At 39.7% G+C, this 26,480-nt stretch overlaps 1 protein-coding gene across 1 annotated transcript in view; it reads right to left on the bottom strand.

The window, feature by feature from the left end:
- Positions 1 to 545: 545 nt before the first annotated feature.
- The window catches only part of LOC122081857, a 59,557-nt gene continuing 33,622 nt past the window's right edge, over positions 546 to 26,480 (bottom strand). The window contains exon 3 of the mRNA XM_042649211.1: positions 546 to 879. Within this exon, the coding sequence (XP_042505145.1) occupies positions 690 to 879 (190 nt within the window). The 3' untranslated portion in view covers positions 546 to 689. The remainder of the gene's footprint in view (positions 880 to 26,480) is intronic.

Below are 26,480 nucleotides of genomic sequence, written 5' to 3'. Positions count from 1 at the left end.
TAACTTAGCACGTAAGGTTGTTAACAGTCTCACCTTGATCTAAGTAACCTGGACATTGATGTACTTAGCTATTTATTTTCTTAATGAATTTTATTTTCTTTTGATAAAATAAATATAAATAGATAACTTTGTTCAAAACTCCATATATGGGTACTACCGATATTTCCAACAAATACCCAACAAAAAAAAAAAATTGAAGAGAGAATGCTACCCCTGCTAGCATGTGTCTATGCCTAGACACAGTAGGTGCAAAAAGATCAAGTTGCCCCCATGCTGAAGATGCTACCACACCCTCCTATTGGTCCAAGCGCTGGTGTATACCTACACCAGCAGAGGGTAGCATTCTCACATCCAATAAATAAATATTTTCACTAAATGACAATTGGGGCTGTCAGAAGCATCCAATAATAGGAAGCTCTGATGGCCTCAGAAGCGATACTCATGGAAACCAAGTCATGACCTAAATGGAATGGACCTTAATCCTACCCTCGTCATGTTGACTTTTGTATGGCCAATAAATGCGGACAATAGTATTTAACAACATATTAGGGGAGGATTTAAATTTTGTCTCCATTAAAACATGAGGCAACATAAGTTCTGGAAAATATTGGCTTTACAACATAAGAGGGAGAATTAACCTGATATCAGAAATGCTCAAAACGAAACAAATGGGTTTAATATCACAAAGATTAATCAAAACCATCCTTTTGGGAGATCGTAAGGTTTTTCTCAAGCATGAAGGAGAGTTCCGGCATCTCCTTTATCAACAGCTCTACAATGGGGTCAGCAGCCTCTGATTGCATGGTTGTGGTTAGACCCCCATCTACACTGTGTGCTCTCTTGGCAACAGCTCCAGTTTGTACCTCCATTTCCACCATCCTACAGATATGCATGACAAGGGGAATAAGACAAGGATGATTCATAAGCATTATATTTAATGTCTGACATAGATAACCAAGAAAATGATTTAAATTATGTGGCTCCACTCAAGACAATCAGTGGAAGAGTGTAGATGATAACCAAGAAAATTATTTAAAATTTGTGACTCCATTCAAGGCAATCAGTGCAAAAGTGTAGATGATGACCAAGAAAATGATTTGAAATTTGTGACTCCATTCACAGATAATCAGTGCAAGAGATGATACCAGAAAATGATTTCAAATGTGCAACTCCGTTCACAGACAATCAGTGCAAGCTAAACACAATAAGGACTTCAGTTAATCTTTGAAATTGCCTTGGCTATTTCATGCAAGTTAATGGGGTATCCCGAACAGAATTAAACACTCTCACACACAATTTAAGAAGAAGAAACAGGAAATATATCCTAAACTAACTGTTGTGTCTTTTTGATTTGGTTTTTTTACTTTTTAAGAAGGAAGGGGGGGGGGGGGGGGGAGGAATGTCTGTTATTGGAATTCTTGTTGGAAGTTTCATTACCTAGGCCTGTATCATTGGAAATGCATCTTCAATCAGAGTTGAACCCTAGATGAGAATTATGTGAATTTGAAGGTAAGTTGCTCATAATGCATCACAAGGCTGCCCAGCCAGTTTTGAAGTAACAAAATGTATTAAGCATAGGATCTATTTGGCTGCGGTGTTGAGATGGACAGACACGAAAAAATAATTTCTCCATAACTCTTGAAGGTGGTAAATGAAACTAGTCTGTGGTACACTAAGTAATCTAAGATAATAAATACATAAGCTAAGTAGTAGCACGAAATAAACAAGACCCCAATATCCGGGAACTAGACACACTTAGTTTTCTTTAAATATTTCAGAAAAAGAATTTGGCCACATTTCTTTTTCTGAAATATTTAAAGTAAACTAAGTACCCATATAAACTCCAGTGCCAATATAAATATTTTCCTTTCTCTCGAAAGAAATCATAACAATAACATATGCTACTGCAATCCCAAAATAGTGGTATAGGCGCATGATTATACTAGGCAGCATCAGTCATGGTGATGGCACCATGGTTATAGATGACATTGTTCGTCTCATTTGCAACGAAGAAATTAATTGGTAGGTGGCAGTGGAAACGTAATTATTTGTAGTGATGATGCAGCCAGAGGCCCTAGATCTAAAATTAGGAATCAATAATCAGATTGACAGCTCCACAGGCTCGGATCTTAACTATTTTTCCTGATAAAATGATATGATGTTGAAAAGGCTTGCTAATTTGTTGATTTCAGCAGTCTACGATGGAAAAAGAAAAAGAGATAAAGGGCTGTTCCGGGACTGTGAATAGTAACTTGGAGAAAAAGAAGAGAGAAAAGAGTGGGGTAGGGGACAAGAGCTCAAAGCTCACATACTTTCACAAATAAATTCTTATTCAACTGTGTAATCTGATAGGTGGTTTCATGTAAGATTGGGTCACAAGTGATCCAATCCAAGGCAGGATCTTTACTAAATTCAGTAAAAATCAAATTCAGGGACCGATAGAATGAATAAAACAGAAAATTGAGAATGAAGGGAAGAATGAAGGTAAAGGAATAGGTTGGGTCGAGTATCTCGCTATTCCCTAGGGCATCTCACCTAAGCTGTCTCTCACAACGCTGCCTCTCACAGTTTTTTAGCACAAAGCTTCTTTTTTTCATTCAATCAAATTCGTGTTCAATGTTGTAGCCCCTTGCAAACTTATATAGAAGGCCCAAAACTGACTCAAACACTAAAAAAGAAAGGCCTAACCCAATCCCTAACTAACTGGGAAACCTAAATTGGCTAGAAAACTGAAATAACAAAAGAAATAGATTCAAAACAGGACTCTAACTAAAGTACTGAATTAAATCCCGTTTTCCTACTTTCTACCCATGTTTTAGGCCCATGAAAATGGCCCATTACAAAGAAAATCTATGGGATCAAAGGCCCAACACATACATAATCCAACCTAAGGCTTATTTGCAATAAAATACGCCATTAAGTAACTTATCTGCAACAATTCGCCCTCTCTTAGAAAAAAAATTTCCTCGAATTTTGTAGAGTGTAATTATAGCATGGTGCAGATTCCCCTCTTCAAGCCGTAGAAAAATTCAGGTAACTCTTTGATAATAAGGATGTAGTCTAGAATGTGAGTTTGATCTTCAAGATACTTTAATGGATCAATCGGTATCAGTTAAGCCCACATAAAAGTCCTAACAATCTCCCACTTGGGCTACACTGATATTGATGTCTTTCCATTGACACCTGGCCAAATAATCCCAAGGTTGAACACCACTCAAACAAACTTTGATCCAATCAATAATTTCCATTGTTGAACAATAGTAGAAAATACACCTCAATATACAGCATATAACTATCTAATGTTACAAACAAGAGAAAACTATCAATCCAAATCGCCTAGAAACATATATATAAGGAACTGATATCATACCTTTGATCACATGAAATGTATCTTTCCTTATAGGTCCTTTCCTGATCTAAAGATCAGCTTACCTTGAAAACCTCATAGTAAACTTTGATATTAATCAAAATTTAGGCAAACCGCCATTTTCTTGAATTAATATCTTTCTTTGGCATACTGTCTGTTGTTAATCACTACTACCATAGATTTAGGTTAAATACCACCATAAATCACAAACTTTGGCAAACCGCCTGTGGTAAACCACCACTTCCTTGGATTTAGGCTAAATACTGCTATAAATCACAAACTTTGGCTAAATACCGCCTTTACCAATAACTTTGGCTAAATACTACCTATTACAATAAACTTTGGCTAAATACCGCCAATTGCATTGACTTACTGTCAATTACTTTGGCTAAGCACTACCAACAAACCTTAGCAGGCACCACCTTTAAACTTTGACTTTTACCGTCTTTAAACTTTGACTTTTACCGTCTTTAAACTTTGGCTGTCTCCACCATGATATCTTTGGTTAAATGAGATCATGAAACTCCCACTAACCAGGCATATAAAAAACCTCAGTAACACCAATGTCAAAAAATATGGCTCTTAAACACTTTTTCCATAAACTTGGGTGACATCACATTTGAAAAATGTCACATTTACCTTGGGAAACGCACAATTGAATTGAATGTACCACTTTAGTGGGTTTCACTCATTCCTGTCATGTTTTCCACATTGGGGATAAATATATGTACAAAAGTATATGCTTTAATATGTTTCTTACACAACCATGGACAAATGAAGCATAAATGTATATAAATAATTCAGAGAACAGGATTTAGGACAAAATTATTCTAAAATCATTATAGAACTTAATAGGGAAGCAAAGTTGTTCCTATTTCCCTTCAATTGTGCTTTGATCAGCAACAACTAGTATGGGTCCCCTGAGAGATGAAACCAGATCAAATAACCCTAAACAAATCTTAGGTATGAAACATATACACACCAAGTAATTGGACTAGAAAATTTAATATGTATATCTAGCAGATAAACTACACAAGAGTTACAACTGTAACTACATTCTTATCCTTTGGGTTAAAAATGCATTGGTCCTCTTATAAATCCAAATTTACTATGAAAATACAATTACTTTTGTCACTTATGGGCTTAAGAACCTTTAGGTTATAGTCCTTTCCATACATATATTTCTTTAACTTGGGTGACGTCACCTTTGGGCAAATGTCACCAACTTTGCTGCATTTGGAAAAACTATGAAAGAATAGGATGTGCCACTTTGGTGGATTCCACTCAATCCTTTCATAGCTTCCTAGAAATGTACTGTGCAACATAACATGTGCGGAAGATTACACCTAGTTTAATTCTAACATATTTATCCATCATAGGATGTTTCAAGCAAACATACAAACACAAAATGACATGAATATGAATTTACTATATATTTCAGTCATAAATAATTTTTCAATATCATTGTAATAACAAACCAAATAAGAAAAAAAACTTAAAATAGTTCTTAAACAAAAAAAATGGGTTCCAAAATAGTCCTTTTGCATTTAAAGCAATATAGTACACCGAATTTATCCTCCCACTAGTAAACTTGTATATCGAATTTATCCTCCCGCTGGTAACCTAGTATACTGACCTTCCACTAAGTAAGTAATGGTATATTATGCCAAGTAATCAAGGCTTCGTTTGGCCTCAGCAGAATGATAGATTCCTCTTTATTAAGTCCCATCCATTAAGGATCTACTAGTAACATCCTCCCACTAGTCAAGCCACATAAAACAGCTTAAGGTCCATAATTCTATCCTCCCATTTGGTTCAACCAATCATAAATTAATCCATTTATCGGAAAACACAAATTCATTTATATATAAAATAGACCAAAACTTGTTCACATTGACCTAAAACTAAAGAAAACCACACGTTTTAATCAATTAATGTTCATAAGCAAGTTTTCAAAATCAATAGCAGTGTCTAAGAACTTGGTATTGGATTGATCAAAATCGATACTAATCCAATCCAACCAATCCGAATTACTCCAATTAAAGTGCAAAAATAACACATGAAATAAACCTATAACCTATAGTCATAGCCATGTAACACTCATCCACCATATTGCTATTGATCAATTGTCCAATACCTTTTAGGGTAAAATTCTTTGCTTTAAAAGCATAATACTATACTTTTGGTTTGGATTTTCTAGTATAGAAAACGAGGTCTTTGAGGCACATGTAGACCTCTATATCCTCAAGCCACTTTTATAGACATATAGTTTAATGGTTTATTACAAGGAAAATGACTAATCCAACATACAATCAAGGCATGTACATATCCTAAGCATGTAATATCAATAAAATTAAAACAATATTACAATGCTAACCATTAACCATAACCAGAGTGTCAATCGCAACTACATTCCTAACATTTAAGTTTGGAATGCACTGGTCCACTCAAAAACTGCAATGACTACGGGAGCTCTTCAACTTCGAAAATTACTATCACCTTTGGGTGAATAAAAACTTCTAGGTTAAAATGTGCCTACATAATACACTTGCATTTATGCTTATCTTTGATAATGTCACATTTGGGCGAGCATTACCTAGTTTCCTGTCAATAATTTTTTTTATCCTTGAAAATTAGATAAAACCTTTGAGTTACAAATCCATTGCAGTAACTTTGGATTTTACCACTTTGGTGGATTCCATCCATTCCACTACAATAGCTTGCAACCATACTTGGTAGCATAAATTTGTGGACTAGGTTCATTACACAGCATACAAGCATAGTCAATTAAAACAATTGCAATAAAATTAGGGTCTTATACCATACCACAACTACATTTTACTTCTAATATTCAAGCCATGATACACCAAGGTTTTGATCAAATTCACTAATTTAATAGAATATGTAAAAAAAATACACATGCAAAATTTTCACAAACTGGGTCCCCATGATCACCAAACATAGTCATATAATATATCAAATTAAAGAGCACGAAAAACGAATCAAACACAAAAAATCGTACCCAAAAATTTGTCCGTACAAACCCATACGGACGATTTGAAATATGTTGCCAGAAACCGTAATTAATTAGGTTCAATGCACCATTAAGAACCCTATTTAACACTGTATATATATATATATATATATTTTTTTTTTTTTTTTTAATGCACAATCAGTATGAGATGATCATTACATAGCATGAGTACATGTGGGGGGTCCTACCATTATGATGGTCTTTACACCATTTACATTTTTAAATTAAAATTTTAATTTCAAAATTCCAATAGAAAACAAATCCAAACTTAGTCCAATTCCAAAAATCCGATATCCGAATCAAATACTAGTCCCATTTTTTAAACCTTAGTATGAAGCATGGTTTCAAGTATCAGTATCATATCGAACATATCATAGGTATCGAACGAAACTGATTTAGATTAATTACTCGTATCATTTTAGGGGTAAAACAGTAAAAAACAAAAACTTAATTTTTCTGTAAAGCAAGAGATAAAAGTGACTGATACGCACCAATCCTCTTTGATATCAATCCGAATCGAATCAATACCGACAAAGATTGATACCAATATTGATACCTAGAACTAAATCCATGGTACGAAGACAAGGGGTTCCTAAAAGATTTTTTTTTTTTTAATACAACTGTCATAAGACAGCAAATAACCCCAAAAAAGGGCCAAAACTTTTCCCACTCAAAAATTAAAACGAATCCAAATCCTTTAGATTCCTACTTGCTATTTATTTATTAAAAAAAAGAATTATAATAAAAGGTATGAAGAATCTAGAGAAGGATATTCCCTCTCCTTCCCCAAATCACATAAACAAAGAACCTCGGTCTTCAACGATTCAGTTCAAAACGCCGCAAGATATGGCTGAACCTAGCCACTGATGGCAACAAGACCCCTTGGCAAATGAAAAATTGTTATGAGTGAGGGAAGAACAACGCATGTAGATCTTAGTGCGGCGATTGAATGACCGAACACGACATTGAAAAACGCTCAAATCCCCTTCTGATTTCTACGGTTTTCAGAGAATATTCACAGCTCATGGCGGCCAAACCATGGTTTTGTCGACGCCTGATCCTCCGGTGAACAAGATACCACCAGAGATTTTCCTCAAATGATCAAAAGGCCAAAAATTGCCATAAACGGTCAATGTTGTGCAGATTTCAGATTTTATACATACGATACCGATGCCAGTGCTTTAACTTGGACAGAAATAACTTGATTGCCCGCGGGAAAGATTTAGATCGACATTAGGCTGGTCTATTTTTTTTTTTTTTTTTATTAATTAAATAATATAAGATGTTGGAGAAAACCCAATACATTCGAAGTTGAATTAAAATGGGTATCGATCAGTCGCAACATCATAAATATTCAAAGTAATGATTCAAAAATACAAATATCTATATCGATCCTTGTTCTATGTGGTTGGCTCTGATACCACTTGTTAGAATAAGTTCTTGGGTTGAATCCGAAACCCTAATGGAGGAATACACAGAGAGAAACAAGAATACGATGAATAAAGCAATAGAACAACAAACATACCTGTTGTGCGTAAAACAACTCCTTCAACATTAGATGGGGAGTTCCTTGTGCATAACGAACAAGAACTACACAGTGGAGTCCCTTTGCAATAAGATCTTCTGCAGCCTTTCACCCTTGGACACTATGCACTACTCCTGTGAGGGGAGTCTGTGCCTCCAAAACCATGAAGGAAAGTGACGACTGCAGGGACCATTAGCTTCTATTTATAATAGAATCCCTAAAACCCTAATTCATTCCCACAATGAATTGGGCTAAGAGTTTCCTAATCAGAGTGGGTCTATAATTGTTTGGGCCCAATGGATCATTCGGTATCAGTTAAGCCCACATAAAAGTCCTAACACTAGATTCTACCCATGTTATAGGCTCATTAAATTGGCCCATTAGGATGAAAGCACATTAGATCAAAGGCCTAACACATACATAACCCAACCGAAAGCTTATTTCTAAAATAAGTTTATTTAGGTGATTTAGCTACATCAATTCTTCTTGGCTTGAAGAAACTTGACCTTTACTATTGCAAAATCGATAAATCAAATTTATGCGGTGAGCATCATCTTCAAACCATAAAAAGCTTTGGCATCGTGGATGTTAGGAATAAAGTCTTCAACCGTGGGAGTTTCATGTTGAAGAAACGAGGCGGTAACATGAACTCTATCATTTTAAGAACTATTTATTGGATCGTAACGATTTTTCTTTTGGAATGTTCTAGATTTCGTCCTCGCTCTTTTGGCATCTTCTTCCATCATTACTTCATTCTTGTCCTCAGGCTTCGGTGGGCCCAAGGTCATCTCAATTTGGAATTTTCACTTTTTTGGAAAGTTGGTACTTGTATGCATGGTAATTGGAGTTATTTGTTCAAATTTTCTACTATCAGAGAGAGATTGGAAATTATTTTATTATGGTTCTCTTGGTTATGGGATTCTTTGTGATGATCATCCTTTGTGATGGTGGCTGTTGGAAATTATTTGTCCATGTGTACTGCTACACTTGATGGGAAGATTAAAGTTATTGTCTGCTCGGTTTGAGATAAAAATTATGTCTGATCAAGATTATTTCATTTGAAGAAGTATCAACTAATGTCTGTCCTTAGCAACTATATTATCTTTTGACGACTTGAAGTTGTTTGGTTTGTTCAACAACCTGATGTTGTTTGGTCCCCAACAACCTGATGCTACCTATTTATTTGTGGGATTTTATATGAGACGTTTATTTGGGAAGATCTCTGTTTGAGTCTGGTGAGTGCTTTTGATTTAGCTATTAGGTGGTATAGTTTTATTGGTGTGCCTTCTATGGGAAGGGATTTTTATGTAGTTGTTGGATGCTACACTTCTATTTTGAAATTATGTGGGAATGCCTTCTTCGGGAAGGGCTTTTTTTACTATTAGAATGCCTTATTTGGGAAGGGCTTTCTTTGCTGTTGGAATGCCTTCTTTCAAGGTTTAAGATCTCGCTCTCGCCCCCCATCTCACTAATCCAAAAAAGAGAGATCTCGCCGAGATCATTTATTTTTTCCCCGTCGACTCAGTGGTTGGTCTCGGTGGCTATATGGTCATTGTAGCCCACTGAAAGTTGGAACTACCCTATTTTAGGCCTTCTAAACACAATGGAAACATCAATTTTTTAAAATCAAACCTAAAATTGTACTTTTGACCTCGTACCCTATGTAAGTAGTCTCCAACTCTTTATACCTTAGGCTAGTATGCTTTATTCCACAATCCACATTTCACAACCAACACATGACACAACATAATCATAAGAATTTAAAAGACATCATATATAAGAAAAGTAACTCGAAATGTGGATGAGGAGGTAATATTCTCTACTCTTTAAGCTTCAATGAGTGTAGGACTGGAGATGTCAAGCAAAAGCACCAAAATCCTTGCTCATTGGTGTTTTTTCTTCAAAAAAATAGAGAGGCGAGATTTGGCAAGATATTGGCGAGATTTGGCGAGATCTCGAGATCTCGGTCGAGTTCTTGTACAATTTGTATCTAGCCATTCATCTCGTCTCGCCTTTTTGAAAAAATGGGATATTAGATCTCGTCGAGATCTTGAACTATGCCTTCTTTAGGAAGGGCTTTCGTTGCTTTTGGTGTTCTTTTTTGGGAAGGGCTTTTGGTGGTGTTGTTCGTTGTTGATGACTTTGTGATGATTGATTTAAGTTCTCTCTGTGCTCATTGAAGTTCTTGTCGGTCTAAGCTGAAGCTTTCTTTTGCTATACATATACTGTAGCTTGAGGGGTAGGGTTAGAGTGTATGAGAGCATGTGTCAGTTGGAGGTTTATGGGTGTCCATAGACCTCCATACCACACCCATAAACCTCCATACCATGGGATGGTATTTGATTCAAGCATATTGTTAGTTTCCTATTAGGTTTAGGGTAATTGTTAGCTAAGAGTTAGTTTTCTTTCTGGTTATGCTTTCTAGAATCCGATTTGTGTTATGGCTGTGTAATAGTCAGTCTATATATTGAATGAATTGGGTAGTCCTAACCACGTGGTTGTGACCTCTGTTAGTTAAAACACGTATTAAGCACGTATAATACGGTCATACTAGAATTTTACCATTTAATATGCGAATTGCCAAACTCCACTCAAAGCGATGGCAAAAAGGGGATTTGTCTACCCCATACGTTTGAAACGTGCATTATTTGCGTATTCATATTTTTCTAATGAAAAAACAGATATTAAGTAATGACAACCACTAGGTCCACTAATGAACTAATATTTTAAACTTTTTAACCTTTTTTTGGGATAATTTAAATAATTAATACCTAAAAGGGGAGAAAGAATATACAAGGGGAGAGGGGGGGAGGAGGCTTTAGCCAACAAGGAAAAGCCAACCACGAGAATAAGAAAATTACATCAAAACAGCAAAGAGAACATCTTTCTGCCAAACCAAGAACAAAGGGATACTATGGCTGTTTCTGATGGAATTGGGGATAGGCCTAGGCTGGAGGGAGCGGATTTTGGAGGTAACATCAAAGAAGATGGCAATCCAAATCTTGTCCGGGGGAGCGGGAATTGGATGACCATCTTCGAATATTGTGCTCCATCCAAAGGTGATTAATAGTAGCAAAGAAGGCAAGCTTACCTATGGTATGACAAATGGTGGAGCCCCCAAAGGTCATGTCGATCCAAATCAATTCTCTATCAAGGGGGAGAATGGTCCTACGAGAGGGCCAGCACTTAGAAAGGACTTTCTTCCAAACCAAGGAAGAGAAGGGGCAAGAGAAGAAAAGGTAAGAAGAGTCCTCCAGATCATGAGGGCAGAGACAATAGGAGGGGTTAACAGGGATATGGCGGTAGATGAGAAAAGGCTAGGTAGGAAGACAATTAGAGAGACGTCTCCAGACCGTGAAACTATGGCGAGGAATGTGGCCTTTGAACCAGACAAGATTTTTCCAAGAGACAAGAGGCCCGGAGGATCTGATGAAGGACGAGCCAGAGGCAGAAGAAAAGATCCCATTAGAAGAGGGTAGCCAGATACATTTGTCTTTCCTTCCTCGATGCTTAGGGGGGAGGGGAGGAAGGGTAAACCAAAGGTCCACAAGAGGGGGGAGGTTGAGGGGGGAGACCAACCCAAGGGGGGAAGAATAGAGGAAAGAAGGGCCATCATGGGAAACCCTCAGGACTAGATCATCCTAGGAGTGACCAAGGAGGAAAGAATGCCAGAAGGGTGCCAGGGGTCAAAGCCACAGAGAGGTTGGTTGGCCAGTATCAATAAAGAAGGAGATGGCAGTAAGGGCTAGAGGGCTAAGATTGAGGATTTTCCTCCAAATCCATAAGGCATCCGAAGGGAGGGGGCAATCCAAAGAGAGTGACTGGAGAGCAAAGAGGACTGAAGCCAATCGACCCAGATACTCCGCTACTTACACACAATTTTCCAAATAAGCTTGAGGATATCCACAGAGTTAACCTCTTCGATTTTCCTAATTCCTAGGCCACCCTCAGATTTGGGAAGGCAGACCCTGTCCCAACTAAGAAGATGGAGAAAATTAGAGATGTCCGATCCTTTCCAAAGGAAGGAGCAAAGAAGCCTTTTAATGCCCTTGATGGTAGAAGAGGGAAGGACGTAGAATCCAGACCAGTAGAGGTACATGGACTGGAGGACTAACCTAATGAGGGTGAGACGACCAACATAGGAGAGAAGCTTGGCTTTCCAAAGCTGAAGCCTCTTTCTCAAAAGGTCGAGCAAGGGGGAACAGTAGTGAGTTGAGAGGCGAGAGGAGATGAGAGGAAGGCCAAGATACTTGACAAGAAGGGAGCCACAAGAGAAACTAGTGATATGGAGGAGGAGATCTTGGGTTTCTTCGGAGACACCCGAGAGGAAAAGATTAGACTTGAGAAGATAGATACTGAGACCTGAGAGTAATTCAAAGGAGAGGGAGAACATAATGGAGGAAATGGAGGTAAGGTCCGCCTTAGAGAAGATCATGATATCGTCTACAAAGGCAAGATGGGTAAGACGGAAAGATTTGCATTTGGGGATAAGGGTGATCAGATATAAATCCGTGGCGGATTGGATAGAACGGGATAGGACTTCTAGAGAAAGGGAGAAGAGAAAAGGCGAGAGGGGACAGCCTTGACGAATACCCCGAGAAGAGGGGAAATAACCAACCAGGCTTCCATTGATCAGGATAGAGAATCTGGGGGAGGATATACAACAATAAATCCAGTGAACAAAAGAAGGGGGAAACAACATGTAGCAGGACTTTAGAAATGAAATCCCAGCTAATAGTGTCGAAACCCTTGTAGATATCAATTTTGAGGGCCATAGATGAGTGAGATGTATGGTCAAAGCCCCTCACAATCTCATGACAGAGGATGATATTGTCTGCAATGCTCCTACCAGCAATGAAAGAGGATTAGTTTGGGCTGACAAGAGAATCAATGACTTTCTGAATCCTGTTGGCGAGGATTTTGGCAATGAATTGTAGAGAAGGTTGCAAAGGGAGATAGGTCTGAAATCATTCATGGAGTTAGCACCTTCTTTCTTGGGGATGAGACAAAGAAAGGTGTGATTGATTCCACCAATCTGGTTGGGACAGAGGAAAAAACTTCGGATAGCGAGGATAAGATCCTTACGGATAATATTCTAACAAGAGAATAAACTCATGCTAAGATGAGAGAGGATGGCAGAGATGATTTCTTACTCAGAAAGAATGGAGTGGAGGCTAGGGAGGATGTTATCCAAGACGAATTTGTTGAGGAGGTTGTGGGCGATTGGGAGGAGGTAGAATGGGGAAAGGTCGGGGAGAAAATGCTGCTGAAATGAGAGAGCTTCAGATTTGATGTCCAACGGGGAGGAAAGCTCCACTCCAGAAGCGGACAACAGCAGAGGGATAGCATTAGCATTGTGCCTAGCTTTGAGGGAGCGATGAAAGAAGGCCAAGTTGGAGTCACCAAGGTCAAGCCATTTGATCCTAGCTTTCTGGTGGAGGAAGCTCTCTTCTTGATCCAGGAGAAGGGAGAGGTCAGAAGAGATCATTTTTTCCTCCAAGGTAAGCACAGGGGATTCTAGATTGAATGGATAGGAGCCTGTCACGATAAGAAGAGACCCGGGAGGAGATGTTACCAAAAGTGACAGAATTCTAAGTTTTCAGGGCAGCTTTGACATTTTTGAGCTTCCTAGCAAAGGAAATAAGCAGTGGAGAGAAGGAGAGGGGAATGGGAGCACACCAAGCATCCTGGACAATTTAGAGGAAATCAGGGTAGGAGGACCACATATCAAAGAACGTAAAAGGCTTAGGGCCGAAGGGACAAAAGGGGATGACATGAATAGAAATAGGACAGTGATCACAGATCCCAGGGAGATCAAAAGAGGTATGAGAGAAAGAGAAGGAATCAAGTCAGGCTTCATTTACCAGGACCCTGTCAAGCTTACATGTAACCCGAAGGTCACCTGAATGCCTATTGTGCCAAGAAAACTTAGTCCCAAACCAGCAGAGGTCATTGAGATTAAGGTCATCTAGACAGTCATTGAAGGAGTTAACATCCTGACAATCAATGGGGTTGCCTCCATGCTTCTCATAACTGAAACGGATGACATTGAAGTCACCCGCAACACCCCAAGGGCTAGAGCTAGTGAAGGGGGCAAAGGAGCGGAGCTCAGCCCAAAGGCAAAGCCTATGGGAAGCAAGGTTATGAACATAGATGACGAACAAGTAACAAATGAGGGAGCCAAAGGGGTGAGAAATGGAGAGCTGCATGGCTTGGGCAGAAGAGGAGAGGACCGACAGGTGGAGGGAGGAGTGGTCCCAAAGAATCCAAATACGACCATTAGAACTATGGATGTAGCTCGAAGAGAAGGACTAAGAGGGGGCAATGGAAGAGGCAATACGTCTGGCATTGAGCTCAAGAACACGGGTTTCAAGGAGACAACAAAGGTTAGTCTTAGAGAAGCGGATACAGGAACAAATATCAGCTTGTTTGGCCAAGGAATTAAGACCTCGTACATTCTATATGGTCCAAGGGATCGTGGAGAGGAGGGGGAGGGGGCTGCACATGCTCCGGGGAGAAAGGAGAGGGAAGAGGTTTGGAAGGAGTGGTCTTAGAGGAGGACTGATGGCTGTACTCAATAACAGGGGAAGGGGAAAGAAGGCTTTTCTTAGCTCTAGAGGAGGACCTCACAGAAGTGCGAGGTTTCTTCTTAGTAGATATAGGGACAGCAAAAGGCAGTGAAGGGGAGGGGATGGTACAAGAAACCAAAGGGAGGGGGGGTAGTGGTAGAAGAGGTTCTGGGGTGGTGGTGGTGACCTGAGGAGACAGGGGCAAGAGTGGTTCACAGGAGGCAGGGCAGGCATCCGAAGAGAATTTCGAGCCAGCCAAGTTGTAGTTGATCAGAGAATTGCCTTCCAAAGAGTAAATGTGGGGCAAGTGATCTAGAGTGGCATTGGATCCAATAGCCAAGGTGGTAGGGGCTAGACAGAGTTCCAAGGCCGGAATAGCAAGATCCTGAGGAGACATCAAAGCAACAGAGCCTTCTAAGGCCGAAGCTTACAGGGGAAAGGTGGACGACGTCGGTGGAGGACCTTCCAAGGTCGGGGAGCTATGAAGGAGGGAGACTCAATGACCAAAAGGGGAATCAGAGTGCTCACAATAGTGGACATGTGCAGCAGAGGAGGAGATCACACCAGACTCAAGCGACTCATTGGTTACAGAAAGTGAAGAGGACAAAGGGAGAGTATGATGAGCATGGGCAGAGATGGCGGCGGCCAACAGCGTAGGTGATGACAGTAGGGTGGAGATATAGGCAGCAGCGGCAACAGAGACAACAAGAGGCGGCAAGAGATGGCAGCGATCAGCGATGGAGTCCTTAAGAGGCAACGAATGATGGCATCGAGTGGCAGTGGTGGCATCAAGTGGAGACTGGCGAACAGAGGTGACCAGCAAGGCATCAGCGTTGCAGGCGGAAGGTAATGGCAACACAGGAAGCTCGGAAATGGGTATAGGAGAAAGGGTAGTTGGGTTAGGGAGGACAGGTGGATCGGGTTGAGGTAAGGGTAGGTGAGGAAGGTGGTAATTTCTTTAGTGAAGGTAGGCGGGTCTAGTGAAGGCAAGGTGGTAATTGGGTTAGGAGTTGAGGCGGGTGAGGGTAAGGCTGCCGGTTTATATAAGTTACCCGGAAAGAGGGGATGGTCTTTTGGGAATTTGGAGAAGGTGTTACGAAGTTGGACCGGGATGAATTGATGAAGAGGTATGAAAGAACCGGTTCAAAGGATGGTTAGAAGGGGATAAAATCTAACGAAAGGGATCAGAAGAGGAAAGAGTATCAGAAGAGGGAAAAAAAGTTTCGTGGACAGAGGAAAGGGGAGATGGAAAGGGGAGAAGGGGGGAGTTGGTACGAGCCAGAAGTGGCAGGAGAAGGTGACAGGGAGGCCTAACCATGTAATTGGTCAAGAGAACCAACAAAAGTCGCGTGTACAGAAGGAATTTCCTCAGTAGGCTCGAGAGCTGAGAACCGATTTGGACCAGCGGGCAAGGAAACATCCATCGGACTGTTGGGAACTTCTCCAACGGACAAAACAGAGACGGTTGGCAAGAGAGTCGAGGCATGCAGGTTGTGAGTAGTGGATTCCAAGACCGGCGGCCGACGAGCAGGACCTTTTCTTGTGAGTTTTTTTATCAGACTTCAGTGAATATAATTTCAGAAGGAGTCTCAGCTGATGAAGAGGGCCGGGTAGTAGGCATAGCGCACCAATATTGCAATGGGAGATTTGGAAAGATAACCCACACGGGAAGAGACAATGGCTCCGATCGGCTGAAGGAGGTATGCTTGTCCCATTGACAAAGGAAAATAGGCTTCTTACCCATGTACCAGATACCACCATCGATGGCAATTGATTTATCGCTAGCATTTGAGAAGTTGAATACAAAAGTTCCATTTTCGAGCATAAAAGTGGAGAGAGAACCAAAGGGCATCTATTGCTTGTGTACAGAAGTCTAGGCAACAGAGAATGGCGGACGGCTTCCAAGGAAGTTCCCAACTACACAATTGCTTTATTTGCTGATCTCAGGAGCAAGCAGGTCAGGCAGACAGAGAGCAAAGGTGGTGGAGTTGATGGAAGAATAAGGAGTAACAAGCAGAGAAGAGGAGGGAGCAGGGGAGGAGACTGATGCAGATTATTCACCCAACTAAGCTTGTTTTATTAAGAATAAGTCTAGGGTTGGGTTGTATATGTGTTGGGCCTTCAGTCCATGTGGTTTGGAGTGTATTGGGCCACTTTTATGGGTCTTAAAAAAAGGCTTGAAGATTGAGTACGGGATTACTAGTTAGTATCCTTTTTCATTAGTTTCCTTTTTTGTTGGGTTGATTTGAGTTATATTTGTTTCCTTAGGAGTCACGTTATTAATTGAGTCAAGTCATTAGTAGTTAGTTTCTAATTTCAGTTAGTTTCTAATTTTAATTTTTAGTAACTATTGTATTAGGAGAATATTTGGTTTCCTTTTTGAGGAACCTTCTATTTTGTAATTCCCTCCCCCATCAACATTATAAATAAAGAGGAGGCGGCTCCTAAAAAAAAAAGAGATGATTTTTGATAAAAAGAATTAATAGTTGTTGCTATTGTCTTCTTAATGGAGATTTGTTTTGTGTTTGATCAAGGCTGATGGAATTGGTGTTTGATCCAATTGACTCTCTACGGTGTGAAGCCCAAGAGGTCCTCTTCTACTTTATTTTCTTCTTCTTCTTTGTTGTTCAAGGTATTACAGATCTATCCTAAGTAAACAAGTATTTAAATCACTTCTTCTCCCAATTCTGTCCAGAGATAAAGAAGGCTCTGTAAGAATTTTTCAGATTCTGCCCAATAGGGTAATTTTGTCCCTTTCTTTTCCTGTGCATGGTATTTTGGTTATGCTCTGTTAAGGACTTATTTTTGTGCTGAGTTAGTCCTCTTTCCTGGTTTATAATCTGAATTAATAGAGGATAGCTTTGGGGTTCGAATTCTAATTGCAGGGAATTATTTCTTCATTAATTCTGATCTGTGGAATTATTGTCCCACATTGGGTGATATTGGTTGTTCTTCTGATTAAAAGATCCTACAATTGAGATTTGATTAGTTCACCTATCCTATTCTACATTAAGTGGTATCAGAGCATGGTTGAGAACAACACCCCCACCCTAGCTTCTCTTATGTAGATGTTATAGAATATGAGGACTGAGATGAAGGCTGAATAGCAAGCCTTGCGGACTAAATTGAAGGCTGAATTGAATACAAGGCTGTTGAATGTGGAGACTCCACCAGAACAACCTACCGGTGATTCACATACAACACCTGAAGTGAAAGCCCCATTGAATGTAGCTACTCAGTTGGCTAACAGGAGAGCAAACCCTAATCTGAGAACACCACAGAGGATTCCTGTAGTGCAACCTACTTTTGAAGAACATGTAAGGGGTTACTTTGAGACTGAACGCCCCACAAATCAGAGGTACTCTAGAGATTCATAGAAGGTCAAACTTGATCTAAAGGAGTTTGATGGTAGACATGACCCTCAAATGTTTTATGATTGAATAGCTGCTTTGGATGATTATTTTGATTACTATGACTTGCCTGAGGAACGGAAGATGAAACTAGCTCATGCAAAGCTAGTTAAGGTTGCTCGTGATTGGTGGAGAACCTATGAGCTAGAGTTGGAAGACAGTGGCAGAGAACCTACTAGTTGGGAGGAGATGAAGCTTGAGCTATCTGACAAATACTTGCCACGCAACTTTAGACCTCGCATACAAGACCAGCTAAACTCTCTTAGTCAAGGGACTATGATTGTTGCAGAGTACCTGAACAGATTTGATGCACTTTATTCTCGTACAGGCATAAGGGAGAATGAAAGACAACTGTTATCTCGGTTTCAACTGGGATTGCGAGCTGAAATCAACAGGGGAATTGGAGTTGTTGATGTGTACTCAGTGATGGATTGCTTTGACAAGGCCCTACGAGCGAAAGAGCTTTTTACACAGCCAGTTAGAAGATTTGGCTTTCAAGCTAGGGAGGTCAAGAAAAATTTTCTAGCAACTAAACCTAGCAGTTCAGCACCCCCAAAGTCCACTTTTCCTCCATGGGCTAATCACAAAGGAAAGACACCCATGACAGGTAGTAATAAGGTACAGTGTTTCCATTGCCAAGAGGTGGGACATTTTGCTAAATCTTGCCCATATAAGCAGAGGGTTAATGTTTTGGTAGCTGAAACCATGGAAGAAGACTCCACTGAAGGATTTTACATTAAAGAGAGCATAGTAGACAAGACTAAAGCTGTGGAAGATGAGGCAGTGATTGAAAGAACTCCACAACAAGTCTTTGAGATTCATGATGAGAAGGAAGAGTTTGTTCCAATCCTTAATGAGAAGGTTGCCAACATTGACAACTATATGCACATGACATTCACAGTTGGTATTGATTCAAAGGTTGAGCATATAGAATTTGTTATGCTATCATAGTTCTTTGAAGAGAAAGCTCCACGTCATGAAGACTACCTTCCAAAAGTCTATAAGCAACCTGAATTCTGTTTGGGAATGATTACGGCTACTATTCACATGTTGTTCCCACTCATCACTACAAAATTCAAGGACAAATTTTTTCAAGATGGGGAGAGTTGATGCAGATTATTCACCTAACTAAGCTTGTTTTATTAGGAATAAGTCTAGGATTGGGTTGTATATGTGTTGGGCTTCAGTCCATGTGGTTTGGAGTGTATTAAGCCACTTTTATAGGTCTAAAAGAGGGGCTCGAAGATTGAGTACGGGATTACTAGTTAGTTTCCTTTTTCATTAGTTTCCTTTTTAGTTGGGTTGATTTGAGTCATATTTGTTTCCTTAGGAGTCAAGTTATTAATTGAGCCAAGTCATTAGCAGTTAGTTTCCTTTCTCAACTAGTTTCTAATTTCAGTTTTTAGTAACTATTTTATTAGGAGAATATTTGGTTTCCTTTTCGAGGAACCTTCTATTTTGTAATTCCCTCCCCCATCAACATTATAAATAAAGAGGAAGAGGCTCCTAAAAAAAAAAACAGAAATGATTTTTGATAAAAAGAATTAATAGCTCTTGCTATTGTCTTCCCCATGGAGATTTGTCTTGTGTTTGATCAAGGCTGATGGAATTGGTGTTTGATCCAATTGACTCTCTGCGGTGTGAAGCTCGAGAGGTCCTCTTCTACTTTATTTTCTTCTTCTTCTTTGCTGTTCAAGGTGTTACAGATCTGTCCTAAGTAAACAAGTATTTAAATCACTTCTTCTCTCAATTCTGTCCAGAGATAAAGAAGGTTCTGTGAGAAATTTTCGGATTCGACCCAATAGGGTAATTCTGTCCCTTTCTTTTCCTGTGAATGGTATTCTGGTTAAGCTCTGTTAAGGACTCATTTCTGTGCCCGAGTTAGTCCTATTTTCTGGTTTATAATCCAAATTAATAGAGGACAGCTTTGGGGTTCGAATTCTGATTGCAGAGAATTATTTCTCCATTAATTCTGATCTGTGGAATTATTGTCCCACATTGGGTGATATTGGTTGTTCTTCTGATTAAAAGATCCTGCAATTGAGACTTGGTTAGTTCACCTATCCTAGTCTACATTAGAGACAACCATATTCCAAGGACCAGCAGAGTGTCTTTTCAACTTTAATTACTATAAAAAAAAAGCCAACAAGCTATTATTACTTTAAGACCAAAAAAGACAGCTACTTATCAGCTTTAATTGTTTATACCAAAAAGCCAACTTTCACTCTACTCTTCGGATAGGACTGGGGCTTTCTATCAAGACAATTATGTTTTTTATAAGGCTCAATCCCATGCATTTCTTTCAAATTACCGATGTGGGATTAAAAAACCGCATACCAAATCGTTGAGGTCCTTGAGGATATGTATTCTGTCATGGACGGTACAGGCAGTATATGCGGTACAACTTCACATAATATAACCTTCTAGCATAAGTCATGCCCCAACAACCGTTGGATATTTCTTTAAATATATATATATATATGAATATTACCCTATTTTTGTTTCGTATTTTTTGCAAATCAAAACGTTTAAACCCTCGTACCATCCATTTCCCATTTTTTGCGTTTTTGAAGAATTTGATTGTATTTTCTTACCGTCCCGTTCAAGTTCTAAGCCATTTAAAACGCGTCCATCCGTTTTCATTTTTTAGTGTTTACGAAGAATTTATCCGTATTTTTTTACCGCTCCGTTCAAGTTCTAAGCCATTTAAAACACATCCTGATGCGGATCCGGGTTCCAAAACCCGAATCGATCGCTTATGGGCCCACAAAAGAACAAATATTTCAACTTAAGCAAACCAGTGGCAATATTGTAATTTCTGGTACAATTTAGAAACCTTTTAGAGTAAAAAAGCTGAATGGGGACACATCTGGAATTAGTCCTAAAGGAAAAGTTCAGTCCTGGAAATTAATATGGTGATAGGGTTAAACTGAAATAAAGTTTAAACGCAAGGGTTCTACTATAAAACAAGGGATAGGGGCTTAGGGGTAAATAAGAATTAAACAAGGACTTAAGTGGGGTTCAATACTTGGTTACCATCAACCTCACGACTTCACCACAGGGAATCCTTACTGGCTTCAATTGATGGAACTCACCCAACAGAACTTCAATCGATCCAAAACTTTGGAAGAGAGATCGGCAGTCGAAGCACTCTTGCTTCCAACTACTTTCAGATTAGAAGAAGATGCAACAAACTCTAAGAGAATCCTGCGACTTGAACACGCCAGAAAACTCAGATCTGAGTTCTGGTTTCAGATCTCCTATCCTCTAACTTGCAGGAGCTTGGTATGGAGCCTAGGGTTTAAATCGGCCCAGGGAGGAGAGCTTATGCCCCAAGTTTTAGACTGGAAGTTACAGAATCAAGGGAGCTTGAACCACCTAGCTGCAAGTACCGCCTGGAACCGAACCAGAGAAAGAGAACAGGGAACAAGGAAGAAAGAAAGGAGAGGGGAAAAAAGAGAAGGTCAGGGAAGGGGAAGGAGAAAAGCAATCATGGCCCTCATGGTCTCAAGCCAAAGCTTCATTCAAATTTGTAATTTCTCAAAACTTCAAATCTATCCTTCTCTACTGTGTTACATGGTTATAAAAAGGAAAATCAAAACCTAACAATGAAAACTAATTAACATGGAAACTAATCTAAATTAGCAACCGAAATAAAATCTCCCAACTTACTTGATGGACACCCTACTCTACCAATAAGGAAACAAATCAATAATTGAAATTCTGAATTAACCCCAAATTTTGCCACTCCCAACTGCATCAACTCTCCCGGTATTTAAAAGACTCGACTACGTCGAGTTAGGTCGTGCTCCCAAGATACCCTTGTAAATTGCAAGTCGATGAGGTAGCACATATCTCAAAGCAGATGACGGTAACGTAACTCCAAGAGGGAGCGTAGGCTAACGTGTCACTGGAGCAGGAGTTAATCGTCGACGTGACATGTCTAATAATGCGTGTGGCGTCATTAAGTATGTACAACCTCCTTGCCTCACCTTGCTGGTGTTCCGTGAACCATCATAGAGAACACCTGCATGTCATTGCCAAGGTCGCCCTAGAAGAATGTCGTAGTGCACCAATAGGGTGACCAAGCAAGATACATAGTATTGTAATGGCCCAAACTGTAGATGTACTTGAACAACTGCAGTGGCCTCTTCTCGAGCTATGGGTCCAAAACCTTGTATGTGAATCTTCTTGAAAAGTTGCTTCTATGGAAGGTTGTGTGTTCGAACAAATTCAGCAGAGAAGTTTGCTTCTACCCTTGTATCAACAACTGCATGAATATCAGTAGGATCGGAACCATGTAGGAGAGAACCCTTTTGTCTAAAGAGAGGAGCCCTGTCAACTAGTCTATTTGAGAAGGATGCAAGGCTAGCGGGATGAGCTTCGACATCATCATCATCATAGTCAATATCATCTGCATTGAGGGGATAATGATGTAAATCAAGATCGACATCATTATTCTTCTCTGTCGGTTGCTTCTCTATTATAAAGAACGAGTCCTATTGGGGCACTTGTTGAAGTAGTGACCCTTCTCGCCACAACCATGGCATCTGATATTCCTCACCCAATCACTATCCTTATTGAATTCTGACATTTTCTTCAACTCTGTGAGCTTCAGGCTTCTTTTCTTCCATAGATGGTAGAGGTCTATAAACTGAAGGAGTCTTGAGCATACTCTTCCAATAAATGGACTTCTCTTCAACTGTCTTAGCATAAGTTGTTGCCACATCAACGGACCTGAAATCAGTGTTAGCCAATTTGAGTCGGATCTCAATACTTAGCCCATTGATTTATCGCATCACCCGTTGCTAGTCTGTTTCCTGAAGTGGACACCTTGAAGATAGTTTATGGAATTCGAGGGTGTAGGTATCCACATCCTTGTTGCCTTGTTAAAAATTTAGTAATTTATGAAACATCACCTACTCATAATTAAGAGGAACAAATTTCTTAGTCAGAATCTGCTTCATGACCTCCCAATTTGTAGCGGGTCCAAGTCTTCAAACAAACCTTGCATACAGTACATCATCCCACCATGAACATGGATACCCAATAAACTTGGTGAGTATGAGTTCACACTTCTTCTCGTCCGGAAAAGATTCGTAAGAAAAAAGTCTCTCCACGTTGGTAAGCCAGACAAGGAATTCTTCAGGTCCCTTTCACCACTTAACTCTGGAACCTCAACTTTGATGCCATAATCTCGGGCAGAAAATTGCAAAGTAACAACTTAGAGTATAACACGATCACGTTGCATTCAGTGAGGTGTATCTTCAATCCATAGGGCATTAAATTGAGGTGGTGCAGATGGTCCTTCGTCAACTCACGTTTCAAACCTCTACATAAAGGCAAAAAACTTAGTGAGGGCACCTTGAGTCTCGTTCATGAAATTGTATATTTTACCTTATTCTTATCAACCCTGGCATTAGTTTTTTATTGATTCTCAAGAACCTCATGATACAATTTGTGCAACTCAGCATTGGTGATGTGACCTATCATGGTTTGCAGGAAATTCGCTCTGAAACCACTTGATGCGGATCTGGGTTCCGAAACCAAAATCGAATCGCTTATGGGCCCACAAAAGAACAAATAATTCAACTTAAGCAAACCAGTAGCAATATTGTAATTTCGGGTACAATTTAGAACCCTTTTAGAGTGAAATTAGCTGAATGGCGACAGATCTGGAATTAGTCCTGATGTTCCCAGGTTGACACTGAAAGGGGGGTGAATCAGTGATTCAAAAATTTCCTTGTTTGCAACCCAACAATCAAAACTTCCAATTTCCAAGTTCTAGATTGGCTGGGGCAATCCCGTAATTACCAATCACGCAAACAATGACACGTCCACCTCACCACAATGTGGCTAGGTCTACCAGACAGTGTCCCACCACTCTGCACAACACGCACTTCAAATATACGTAGAAAAGTAAATGCGTAACAATAACACCAGATATACGTGGTTCGGCCAGCGTGTGTACATCCACGGAGGAATACCCATATAGGTTTCGTATTTCCCCAATACTCAACTTTTTCAACCTCTACAATGGTCCAAGAACACCTATCTTTGCTTCAATCCGAGATGCAACTCAGACAAGGACAACAACCCCACACCCTAGACAAGCCCCAACTTGCTAGGTTCACAAATTTAAATCAATAAAATAAAATCCCAACCCAATACATCATTGATCTAGAGTTTCTCAACAATATACAAACTTTAGAATACAAAAATAGGGATTCTAGATATGGATTACATCAGCCTGTGTAATCCCGTTGATGATTGCTTGCTTGACATATAGAACATGCTCAAACCATCAACATATCAGCCTTTTGGATCTCTCTCTTTCAAGGTTGCTTCTCTCCCTCTCGATTCTGCTATGTTGGAACAGAGAGTCTTTTCTTTTTTGTAGAGAGGTCTTTTTATTGCATGAGACATATAGAGGTCTTAATCCCCTATACTTCTATTCAATCTTGGGTGCTCTTTATTTTGCTTCTGTCCATGTGCGTGAGATAGCATCCAATCTGAAAGTCCACTTCCTAATTTTTAGTTCCCGAACATGTGGCGGACTCTAGCTGTCCTCCCTTCTTTATAATAGCTTCTCTTTCTTCTTCTGGCTGAATCCAACACTTGGCAGTTGCTGCAAATGAATGAGATAAGAGTCCATTAAATCTAGACGTAATCTTCAAATAAAACTGCTGTAGAGACCTTGCTGGATTCAGTTGGTTTCTAGCACTTCAACTCCTAATATGAACTAAGAGATTTGAAGCAATCTGTAATCTCCTATTCAGCAACGTGTTTATCTCTAACTCCTTTAAATCTTGCTGTATTTTACTCATGCAAGAGCCAATCACATCTCAATCACTTATATTTGGAATTCTCTACCAACCGCCCATGAGCTTTGAGAGTTCTAATAAAACTCAATTTATTTTTCTTTAAACCGAGCCCATCTCCAATTAATTCATCAACTCATGTGCTCGGATGAATCTATGGGTTGTTGATGCTGCCATATGCTCCTTGTTATAGTAGAACACTTATTGTATTTTTTTTATTTTAAATCAAAGAGGTTACTCAAAAGAGAAACATGTTCACGCTTGCTGGCCCATTGCATATACATAATGCTTTCTTACCTCATCAAACCATTGCATATACATAATGCTTTCTTACCTCATCATACCACCTTGCTTATATAATGAGATTCAATCCAAATATCCAATGGACTACTAGGACTGGTTCAAGATTAAACCCATAATTCATAACCCAAACAAATTGGGTTAATTATTGAACCAAAACCTTCATATTGTTGCCAACAATGACAACACTTGAATCCAATTTCCCAACAAGTCCTAAAGGAAAAGTTCCATCCTGAAAATTAATATGGTGATGGGGTTAAACTGAAATAAAGTTTAAATGCAAGGGTTCTACTGTAAAACAAGGGGCAGGGGCTTAGGGGTAAATAAGAATTAAACAAGGACTTAAGTGGGGTTCAATACTTGGTTACCATCAATCTCACGACTTCACCATGGCAGAAACCTTGTTGGCTTCAATTGATGGAATTCACCCAGCGGAACTTCAATTGATCCAACACTTTGGAAGAGAGATCAAGAGTCGAAGCACTCTTGTTTCCAAGTACTTTCAGATCAGAAGATGATGCAACAAACTCCAAGAGAATCCTGTGACCTGAACACACCGGAAAACTCAAGATCTGAGTTCTGGTTTCAGATCTGCTGTCCTATGACTTGCAGGAGCTTGGATGGAGCCTAGGGTTTAAATCGCCCCAGGGAGGAGAGCTAATGCCCCAAGTTTCAGACTGGAAGCCACAGAATTGAGGGAGCACGAACCACCTTCACTGGCTGCAAGTACCACCTGGAACCGAACCAGGGAAAGAGAACAGGGAACAGGGAACAGGGAACAGGGAACAGGGAACAGGGAACAGGGAAGAAAGAAAGGAGAGGGAAAAGAAGAGAAGGTCAGGGAAGGGGAAGGAGAAAAGCAATCATGGCCCTCATGGTCTCAAGCCAAAGTTTCATTCAAATTTTCAATTTCTCAAAATGTCAAATCTGTCCTCTACCGTGTTACATTGCTATAAAAGGGAAAATCAAAACCTAACAATGGAAACTAATCTAAATTAGCAACGGAAATAAAATCTCCCAACTTACTTGATGGGCACCCTACTCTACCAATAAGGAAACAAATTAAAAATGAAAATACTGAATTAACCCCAAATTTTACCACGCCCAACTGCATCACGTCAATACCGAACACCATTTCTTTGCCATTCCCATTTTAACTAACTAGGGTTGTGACTCCCAAGTTACAGCCATCTCTTGTTCTCTTCTCTCTCTTCTTCTTCTTATCATTTACATTTTCCAAGTGCCTCAAGCCTTGGTTGTTTATTCAAGCAGAATAGCTACTCTCCAACAACCAAAAGTAATGGTTAGGACAAAATCCGTCATTTCTATTGCCAAATAATCCAATCAGATGAAGCCAACAATTTCCACATAAAACTTGAAAGAATGATAAAACTATCACAAGATAATTGCCACATTCTTGCGATGTAAATACTAATAAGCATGCATTGATTAAC

Source organism: Macadamia integrifolia, chromosome 6, assembly GCF_013358625.1.
Source record: "Macadamia integrifolia cultivar HAES 741 chromosome 6, SCU_Mint_v3, whole genome shotgun sequence".
In the NCBI taxonomy this organism is placed as follows: Eukaryota; Viridiplantae; Streptophyta; class Magnoliopsida; order Proteales; family Proteaceae; genus Macadamia; species Macadamia integrifolia.
This window is presented reverse-complemented; position numbering and strand designations above follow the sequence as displayed.